The 11,202-nt window shown below is 37.3% G+C and overlaps 1 protein-coding gene across 1 annotated transcript in view; it reads left to right on the top strand.

The window, feature by feature from the left end:
• Nucleotides 1-238: 238 nt before the first annotated feature.
• Nucleotides 239-11,202, top strand: part of Smp_162260 (putative phosphatidylinositol-binding clathrin assembly protein) — a gene marked incomplete at its 5' end in the record, with an annotated part of 28,065 nt that continues 17,101 nt past the window's right edge. Inside the window, 10 exons of the mRNA XM_018797873.1 lie at nt 239-416; nt 452-594; nt 630-705; nt 742-844; nt 1,677-1,716; nt 4,221-4,277; nt 5,527-5,638; nt 7,289-7,395; nt 8,663-8,704; nt 10,538-10,599. Coding sequence (XP_018652872.1) covers nt 239-416; nt 452-594; nt 630-705; nt 742-844; nt 1,677-1,716; nt 4,221-4,277; nt 5,527-5,638; nt 7,289-7,395; nt 8,663-8,704; nt 10,538-10,599 — 920 coding nt within the window. The remainder of the gene's footprint in view (nt 417-451; nt 595-629; nt 706-741; nt 845-1,676; nt 1,717-4,220; nt 4,278-5,526; nt 5,639-7,288; nt 7,396-8,662; nt 8,705-10,537; nt 10,600-11,202) is intronic.

Raw genomic sequence — 11,202 nt, 5'->3', positions numbered from 1 at the left:
TATTTTTGCAGCTACAATTTGAACTAAAACTCGTTATTTCTCACTCGTTTTTAAGCCTTTATTTATACCCTCATGTATCTACTTGATATCGTCGGTTGTTTATTTTTCATATATACAGAAGCTAGATGAGAGAATGCTTCTTCTATTTCATCCTCTCTGATTTGAAACTATTGAACGCTGACCTCCATATCAGGGAGCATTTAAGGGGGAGAATCAAACTTTTTCATCAACCGTTGTAATGAGTGCTAAAGCTGCGAGCAAGGTTGTTAAGCAGTTGGCTGGGAGTGGGACAGGTCAGAGCTTAATGGATAGAGTCACGCAAGCAAAGTATAGTTTGGCAGGTTCTGGTCTTGGGAAAGTCGTAGCGAAAGCGACCACAGAGGAAATAGGTGCTCCCAAGAAAAAACACCTTGATTGTATGGTTTAGTTTGAAAAGTAATAGTTCAAATAGATCTGGTAAACTGCAGCAATGAACCTAATGTATCTATCCCACTACTTGCTGGACTTCTTGTGGAAAGGACACAAGAAAAGTCATGGGTGATTGTTTTCAAAGCTCTTATAACCACTCACAATCTTATGAATTTTGGGAATGAGGTAACAAATTATAACTTCTCATTGCTTCATCATAGAAATTTTCTCATTATCTTGCCTCAAATAACTGTCCAATTGATCTCCCACATTTTAATGATAAAACAAGCTCTCAATGTATGCATTTTTAGTAATGATGGCAAATCTTTTTAGCTTATGAAATGTCCATATTTATTCGCAAGTATTCAAAATACTTGAGTGAAAAAATTGCCTCTTATAGAGCTATGGCTTTCGACTTTTGTAAAGTGAAGCGAGGGTATGTTACTTTTTAATTTTAAAGTCCTCTTTTTATACTATTAGTATTGTCAGTTATATTTTGTTGACAAAGTTATTCTCAGGTCCTTTTCAAGTTCAACTATCTAGAGTATCTTGAGGAAACTTGGGTTATATTTATAAGCACATATTTAATTGCTCACTTTATGTAGAGACTTGAGATTGTCGTCATAATCTATGGTCTTATATCTTCCGATAATAGTCTATACAGGGATCTAGCCTACGTTAACTCTTTGTGCAATTTTCGCAGTCCTAGTTGTTGTTTGTTCAGCTATTTCTCTTAGAACTATTAAGTCTTCATGAATCAAAGTATATTTTACTTAGGATATTTCGTAATGTGTCGTCAATAATAAAGTTAAAATTCTGGCCATATTAAAATTTCGAACTAACTGGCTGTAAAGGTTTTAATCAAGCTTAGTAGTACGTCTAACAGTCTGGCATTTCCACATGTGAAGAGTATCACTAAGTCATCTGTAATCGTAATTTTATATGCTTTCATAGACAATATTTATGCGGTTGATGTGTCCTTTGGTAATCAAAAAGTTTTTATCAGATCAAACTGTCATTTATAATTACGGTAAGGTTTTGTTGGTTTTTATCTTTGTTCTCCCACTTCTAGATTCGCATTATTGTTAGTATTATTGCTTTCAGTCTTGTGATATTCCTCCTGTTACTTTTTTCTAATTATACTGATTTGCATATTGTTTACGGGGTCTAAAACCTAAGTGTTTTTTACTTATCCGGGTTTTCTCGTTAACTGTTCCGTTTTTGACTTTAAACATGTTTTTATGGTCACACGGCTTTGTTTCCACTAGGCGTGATGATGGTGTATTACGAACAATGCCAGTTGATAAGGTAACCTCTGTTGTGCGACATTTATGTTGTGGGTCGTGAGTTTTATCACTGTAATCAATATTTTGTTGTGCTTTCAAAGACGTGATTTTAAGTTGAGATACAACAGAAAATTATTTAAGGAGTTATTTTCCTTGTTCAGATCAACCCTAACTGTTGTGTGTGAATATTTTTTCCGTTGTGCCACTTTCAGCTTTATTTCACTTATTAGTCAGTCGTGTTATTCCATACTTAAGACCTGTGACAGTGTTAAAATCCAGGTACGACTAATTTCTGGTATTATGATGGGATCACATCATGGACGTCTAGTCATAAGTATAAAGTTCCGTGATAAGAAACATCTGTAATGATTTAAAACACAGAGATGGCTCAGTCTTACATGCACCTTACACTTTTTTTCTCTCCCCATCCTCATTGTTTAGTGTGGCGCATATATATCTGGTGCCCATTTGTACCAATATTTATGTGTTTAAATAAATAAATAAATAGGTCTTTAATCCACTTGGCTTTCAGCCATTGTGTCTCAGGTTAAGAACTTGCTCCACGTACTTCGGTTTGGATTGCCAGACAATAACCAAAATTATATAACTCCAAGTGCTTAGGACCCAAAACACCTTTAGAATCAAGTAACTGAACTCGACAAAAAATAAAATGTAAGAGGATATCAACCTACCTTTATTGATAAAGAAGCCATACTGATTTACTCACTTGCATATCAGATCTCTTATCCGATCAACGCTTTTAGACTCAGTCAGTTGACACTCGTTAGCAGTCAAGTTTTGCCATCTAATTAATGAACTACTCTTCAACTGACCCAGCAGAACTTTTACTCAACTAGATTGTGAGAAAAATCACAAACAAGTGTATTACCGTAAAAAAAGGTTTCGATCAGTACTGAGGACTTTGCACATACGACATTAGTCATTATTCGCTGATCAACTGATTGTAAATGTGTCTCAGTCATACAGGAGGTTAGTCGTGACCAGAATAGTACAATGGTAACATCTGCAACCGTGAAACTATATAACACGAGATCAAATCCCCCAGAAAGTACCAGTTACAGGTATGTCTTGCTGATAAGTACCATATGGCACGAAACCTTAGTCGAGCAGGGTTTCCTAACCACTGCTGTACATCTCAGTATAATGGACACGATGTCTAGTCATTTAGACTAGTGACTAGACTGCAGCGTGGTCGAGTGAATTCAATCAGCACTAAGGACTTGACATGGAAAACATTTGTCACTAATCAGTCAGTCAGCTACTGTGATCAGTGATCAGTCAATTATAAAAATATGAATTACTTTAGTTAACACTGATAAACTTGTCTATATGGATTCATCATAATATCTCTTATGTTCTGACATAGACTTAATCCAGATCAGTTCAACTGCCTGTGGAAAAATTATTTGTTAGGTAACATTACCTTCTAAACTTTTTTAAACCTGTAGATCAGTGTGTTATTGGAAGCAATTGTCCGCTCAAATATTTTTTACTTCCGAAAATTCTAGTAACTTTTAAACTGTGAAAATGAATTTGTGTTATAAAAGAAGTTTTTAACCCATATTCTCTCCATTGTAAAAAACTTAAATTTTATGCATAAGGGCATACCAAACAACTAATCATACAACTCACTGATTATTTCAATTTTCACCATAGGGTTGTGGAGATCGTTAAATTTTATTGATATTGCGAACCCATATAAGTTAGAAAACCAGTGGAAACCTGGGACCATTGGATGGTCGTTTCGTCCTAGTACGGGACCTATCAGCAGTGCATGCCCACAACTACCCAGGCCCTTTAACCTCACGTACGAATGCCTAACCCCTATACCACTGAATCTGGATCCAGCGGTGTATAGGTCTTACTTCAATCAATCCACGATATTACACGATCATCCTCTATTGTTTTCAATTAGTAAATTCTCACCCGAATGCCCTCGTACGGCTGAGGGTAAGAAGAGTCAGCTCTTCCTCTCTAAATGCTCTCATATGGCCACGTGCATATAACCACTGACAGGGAAGTCCTACTCACTGCCTTCTCCCCACTGTGATGTTGTATACGGATTTGAGAGAACGAAAAGCGAATGTTCAGCGCTTTAACCGGGTTGATGAATATGGAGGATCCACCTAGGCGAGTTAGAAAACCCGAACTAACGGTGCACATGGGCTCCAGTATCCTGAGGGAAAAAATGGCGTACGAACCAGTTGTTGGTCACCGACTACCATGGGACTGCATCCCCTCACGGTGCTCGACTGCCTTATGGACCAGACATTTAGGTCAAAGGCTCCAGGTGTGGCCCCCTAAGAAAACCACCTTCAGTTTGGGCACCTGGGCAGTAGCACAGCCCACACACAAATCAAGTGATTTGTGTGGAGCATATATATTCGGTGCCTCCTCGTATCAATATTTTTCTTCAAATAAATTATTGAAATACACTGGTTTATTTAGTTAGTGGTTACTTCCACAATCATTTTAGTGTTTGATCATTTATCTTTTTTTATTTAGTTATTGAAAGCTCTTCCTGTGATGCAATCTCAAATATTAACTCTATTAGAATTTGATGTAAGTTTTGTTGGTGAGAATATCAATGCTGTCATTTTTACATGCATTAATTTCTCTTAAAAATATTTTCGAAAATATCCAGACATATTTTCCTGTGTGTACGTTCGGTGGCCTATGTAATAATCCCATTTAGTGAATAGTCGATCACATTGTGTATCATTACAATCAGCATTCTGTTGATCACTTTAACAACCAGAAATTATATTCGTCTAATTCTATGGATGGAGAAAGCTTGGGTGACTTTCACCTACTTGTGTCAACCGTAACATAGGCGAGATGTCCGCCTACCAATCAAAGGAACAGTTTACTATGCAGCAGTTCAATCTACTCGACTTTATTGATGCAAATCATGGCCACTGGGAATAGATGATATTTGTATATTACTAGTATTCCACCAAAGTTGTCTTCAAAGCAGTGCTTGTGTATTTTGAGACCACCCAGCAAGCAATGCAGAAGTTAGGCAAATGATAATAGATAAAGATGGTGAATCTTCACCGACTGAGGGGGATGGAACATGTATCACATCTGCCCAACCACCACTTAATTTGGAGAGTGATGGTTTTTGGTATAGGAGTATATTGTAGGGAAGCTTAGGGTGCCCAAACAAAGACATGACGTCGGTATATGAAGTTATTGGCAGTTGGACTAAGTTATCTAGCTAGATGTAGACTACCTGGTTGCGGTTCATGCAACCATCGTAACTAATGGCTAGAGACTCTGAACGCCATAATCTCCCTATGCCTTTTGTTTATCTTTTCTTACACCCAATATTTTCCGCTATATATTGAATTTGTTACTAATTCTACTCTGTGATTTGTCTCGAGGAAATTTTACCTCGTCGTTGTAGTATAGTGTGTCAACTTAAACCGATGCAACTATGTCAGGTTCCAAGTTGCACATAACAATCAGCATGCTGACTAACATCCAAATCTATCCTTTATCATCTGAATACAGCGTTATTTCCTTACATATTCGTCATTCTTTATAAACTGGATTGTTATACTAAGATTTACCATACATTACTTAAACCCTACTTCAAGCATAACTATTCTACCGCGCCATTATAAACTTGTGTTTACCAACTGAATCATCTAACTGTCAAGTGGCTTATTTTCTAATGTAACCATTCAGTACAGTGAACTAAATTGGATCAAGTGTCTATCTTGTCACACATATTTAGGAAAAAAACTTATAGTTCTGCATGAGTTTTAGCTAGTTACTGAATGTTGGTTATTTTCCATTTTTATAGGCTCTAGAAAAAGACTTGAACAATGCAATTATTAATGCTGCTTTCCTATTATTGTATAAAGATCTGATTCGCTTATTTGCCTCATATAATGAGGGTATGATTAATTTGATAGGTAAGTTGTTCAACATCAGCTTGGTATAGTTGTTGGCTTTCTTTCTTTCTCATGTAGTTTGTATCGCAAATTGATTTTAACTAGAAAACGGGTTTTTAATCAAAGAACATTAACACGACTGTTTCATCATTGTCAAAGACCTTTCAGCAATGCCCACTCACGACCCTACATATAGGGTAGTAGAGTCAGTCCTGAGTCTGGAATGATCGTGTCCTATACTAGAAAGCAACAGGTGTTTACGGCTCCCCAGTTTGCAGCGGTTGTCTAGCTCAAGTTAGTCCTTGATCTGAACTCCCGAATTCAATAATCTGGACAAACTCCACACACCAATAATAACCATATGCTAATTATTGTCAGATTTGAAAAGTCGATTCCTAGAGTTGTCATGAAAATGAGATTCTATAACAACGTCAACATAATTTTGTGAATGATCGTGTCGATATTTCTGAAATTGACGTATTTGTTTGTAATATTATGGTGTTCATTCTTTTATTTCTTTTTTTGTGATTCATATCTCCTCTCTCCTTGAATCTGAATCCTATAGAACTAAACCATAATGGCGGCCTTGGGTGATCTTAAAGATGATCTTAAAATCAACCGATTAAGTGTCATCTAGTTACTATGGCGCGTTTGTAAATGAAATATTTCTAATGAACGAGGAAATTATAAAGTATATGGAGTGTTGATATGCTAAATTCCTAATTATAACACTCGTAACTAATGCTTGTAAAGCAACCTCATCTATGGACTTCAAGCCCTCTCCGAATGTCATTAATTGACTGCAACTAAATAAGATACTCTTTATTGATAGTTTAACATTCTGTAGGTGACGTATGATAATATCGTCAGCCAAATTAGTTAAAATGTAAAATCTCATCGGTAAACATGATATCCTGTAGCATGCTAGCGAATGATTTAGAACACGTTCAAAGCTGAATCTTACAAGTACTGTGCAGTCAAGTCAGCCATGTTTGTTATGATAATGATGGGTTAATCTTCCCATATAACAAGTATTTAAAGCTTAAAAAATATCTTGTTTCCTGTGTCTTAAAGTGTGTGATGTGTTATTTCATTAAGCCTGTATTTCTCAACTTCAATACAGTGAACAAGACTACTTCTCTTCTATACTAAATCAAGTGAAAAGTCCAGTTTCGTCATAAAAGCTTTGTTGATCTCAACTGATTTAAAGGTACATTTAAGTTAGTCGGTTACAATGATTAGAATTTATAAACTGAGTATTTATCACTAAACACCAAATTATAATTTAAATCGAATGTGTTGAAAGTTGACTTAACATTTATCTCAAATCGACATTAACATTATAGGGCTCTTCATCAATGCGCATCCACAATTCCGCACACAAGAATCTAATGCAGGGCCTTCAGTCTCCCATGCAATGTCGTGTATTGATCGAAATTAGGCATTAACACTGTTATATGGGAGGGAGAGGGAGACTAAAGGTGCTGGGTTCGATTCCCACGTGTGGATTGCTGGGTGCTCATTGTTGAGGAGTTCCACACCTGAACGTAATAGCCATCCAGTGCTTCTAGGTTTTCAATGATGATCTAACATTGTTCAGTTCACAATTTCAACGAAATTCAACAATTTCCACAACCTCGTACTTATAATTATTGGTTTATTTATGTATAGAGAAATACTTTACTTTGAAAAGAAGACAATGTCGTCTTGGCTTGGACCTATATCATGCTTTTCCAGGTTTATTATCAAAGCTTACTGAATTCCTTACACTTGCTGAGGTATGTGTTATTATTTATTGTAAGTACTTACCCATTATTCATTTTTGGATTGCTTTAAAAAAAAGCCTTTTTCAACTACACCTTTTTCTTTAAACGTAATAACGAGTTCTGTTTTTTTATTGGAAACCATTTAATGAACATTCGTAGTTTGGTCTTATCTTGTCTTTTTTTTGTAGATTCCAAGTCATATTGAACTCAGTTTTGCATGTATTAACAGTAATCCATATATAGTGTGTTTAATGTCTAAGATATAACGGATTACCTTGATAACATGTGTGAGTAGCCTGACTGTTGGTACATGGTACAGATTGATAATTGTGATCTTGTAAAGTTGTAATAGAACCCCCCCCAAATGCCCTGCTACGGCCGAGAGTGGGGAGAGTTCGCTCTCCCTCTCCAAATGCTCTCACATGGCCACGCGTATATAGCCTCTGACAGGGAAGTCCTACTCACTGCCTTCTCGCACCACAGGTGTTGTTTACGAAATTGAGAGGACGAAAAGCGAATGTCCGGCGCTATAACCGGGTTGGTGGACACGGCGCATCCACCTAGTGGAGTTGGAAAACCCTGATTCCAAACCAATGGTGCACATGGGCTGGCTCCAGTATCCTGAGGGAACAAATGGCGTATGAATCAATCGTTTGCCACCGGCTACCATGTCTGCATCTCCTCACGATGCTCCACTGTCTTGTGGATCAGACCTTTAGGTCGAAGTCTCCGGGTGTGACCCCCTAAGGACAAAACCTGTTTCAGTTTGGGCACCTGGGCGGTATCACAGCCCTCACACAAATCAAATGAGATTTGTGTGGCCCATATATATCTGGTGCCTCATTGTACCAATATTTATGTGTTTAAGTAAAATAAATAAAACTGAATTGTTTATATCCGTCTATCACTAGCGTTTCCTTACTATAATGCACTAGTATTCAATCCAACTGACCAAGTGTTCGTTCAAAAATACCGCGGGAGTGGTTCACACGTTCACTTAGCTGGATTACTAAAATTCGAGAAAACTATTGATTAGATATAATCCCTTAATCGAAAAGTAACCAAGTTCCTCGGGAAATTTGTTAGGTCACAAAAATGGAAGGAGGTTGAACTTATACGATTGCATATATTCATCGCTATATTAGTAATTACACTGTGCTACTAAAGCGCTTGGTATTTTACAGCTATTTATCTATTGTCATTTCCCGAAAAGTTTTATAACCTTTTTTTCAATGCATAACTTTGGAATGCCTTCGTGTGAATTTTCTTGTGTCTATAGAGTTTGGGAATTGGAGATAAGGATAGTCTAGGCCTACAGCCGGTAAGTTCCAACTTGATAATGATGTCTAAACATATAGATGTGTAATTATTGTTTTTTTTTCTTTTTGGTAACTCAAATTACTCACATAAAGTGGAATCTGACACTCTGGTATCTCTCAAAATCTTAGTGACTAATCGTCAGATAATTTCAAAATGCTCTGGTACGGTCGAGAGTAAGGAGAGTCCACTCTCTCTCTCTCGAAATGCTCTCACATGGCCACGCGTATATAGCCTCTGACAGGGAAGTCCTACTCACTGCCTTCTCGCACCACAGGTGTTGTTTACGAAATTGAGAGGACGAAAAGCGAATGTCCGGCGCTATAACCGGGTTGGTGGACACGGCGCATCCACCTAGTGGAGTTGGAAAACCCTGATTCCAAACCAATGGTGCACATGGGCTGGCTCCAGTATCCTGAGGGAACAAATGGCGTATGAACCAATTATTGGTCACCGGCTACCATGAGACTGCATCTCACGATGCTTCACTGCCTTATGGACCAAACCTTTAGGTCAAAGGCTCCGGATGTGGCCCCTAATAAAACCACCTGCTTCGGTCTAGGCACCCGGGCAGTATCACAGTCCTCACACAAATCAAATGAGATTTGTGTGGCTCATATATATCTGATGCCCCTTTGTACCAATATTTATGTGTTTAAATAAAATAAATAATTTATACATTTCATCGTTTGACTGGGAGAAAGCTCAGCTAGAGAGTTAATGTCAGCATGATGCCTACTCTGGCTAAATAATATTAATAACCCTAACATATCTTGAAGTCATGTTCAATACGTAACTCAGTAATTTAAAGACTCAAATGCCAGAAATAAATTTTAAATGAAAACCATGAAGGTTTGATACCAACTTACACTCGACGAGTATGTATTACTCAAGTTACATTTTTGAAATTATTATAGTGTTTTTGATTATGTATACTGCCTATGCGATGTGGAGCATAAAAGCTTCAAATTACTATCCTCTCTGAAGAATGGATTGTTTTTATCGCCTGATTTTGAGAGGACTAAGAATTCCAGTGAATCCCCAAATAACTTATTGGTAAGGTCTCATTGTAAAACTAGGTGATGCGGTTTGAAATTCCATAAAGGATCGCCAGCTCCATAAAGACTGCAAGCACGTCTTTCTTGAAAGTATCAGCTAGCATAAAAATGAACTCAAACTGGTTTTTCCTGCCGATTATTACTTCTCATCATCTAAGAGTGAAAAAATAACTGGGTAACCTAGAAAATTTAAATCATGATTAGCCATAAAATTTAAGAAGCATATGCGACGCCTCAGTGATTAGTATTCACAACAGGAAAATACTAACTCTTACAAACAATATCTAGGGAATATTCCAATGTTATACGATCCATGAGGAGCAGCTAAATCAAGAAGACATTTGCCAATTCAAAATGAAGCGTCGAAATATTTAGATGACGACGGAAAATAACATTAATGTTGAATCACCAAACAGATTTCATAGTATTTCAGTCTGTCATCATAGTCGCGAAAGTTGTACACTTTCGCATTACAAACTAACTATAACTAGACGGTTATTAAAAACCAGGTAGTATTGAATTACTATTTCTTTCTGGTGTGGAACTATTCAGTAGTGTCTACCGACTATTCCATCAAGAATGTAACTTCGTGATCTATATGTATGGAAATTGTGGATGCGCACTTCTGAAGGAGATTTCTGTGGCAGTTGGAAACAGTTAACCAGTGTTTTTTTTTGATTTTTTTCTAGCTCTCTTTATAAGGTCAATTCTTAATACAAACTACTAACTAGACAATATCTACTTAATGTCTATTTGCTTAATTAATCCCATTCATTCAGGTGCCAGAAAAAGTTATTCAAGCCATGGAGCAACACTTACAAATTTTGGAAAGTAAAAAAGGGTACGTTGTTTTTTCTATTTTCAAAGAATGATCTTGTTATTTCAAGTCATTTCTCACATCTTTTATACATTCAAATTTCTATAAGTCATGGGGTTCGAACCCGACTTCAGTATGATCATTATTGTTTTATTTATTTAAACACATAAATATTGGTACAAAGGGGCACCAGATATATATGCGTCACACAAATCTCATTTGATTTGTGTGAGGACTGTGATACTGTCCGGGTGCCTAGACCGAAGCAAGTAGTTTACTTAGGGGGCCACACCTGGAGCCTTCGACCAAAAGGTCTAATCCACAAGGCATTGGAGCATCGTGAGGAGATGCAGTCCCATGGTAGCCGGTGACCAACGATTGATTCATACGCCATTTATTCCCTCAGGATACTGGAGCTAGCCCATGTGCACCATTGGTTTGGAATGAGGGCTTTCCAACTCCTCCACCAACCTGGTTAAAGCGCTATACATTCGCTTTTCGTCCTCTCAATTTCGTAAACAACACCTGTGGCGCGAGAAGGCAGTGAGTAGGACTTCCCTGTCAGAGGCTATATACGCGTGGCCATGTGAGAGCATTTCGAGAGAGAGAGAGTGGACTCTCCTTACT

This window comes from Schistosoma mansoni, chromosome 6 (assembly GCF_000237925.1).
Source record: "Schistosoma mansoni strain Puerto Rico chromosome 6, complete genome".
Taxonomy (NCBI): domain Eukaryota; kingdom Metazoa; phylum Platyhelminthes; class Trematoda; order Strigeidida; family Schistosomatidae; genus Schistosoma; species Schistosoma mansoni.
Note: the sequence above shows the minus strand (reverse complement) of the source record. Positions and strands in the feature narration are given on the sequence as shown.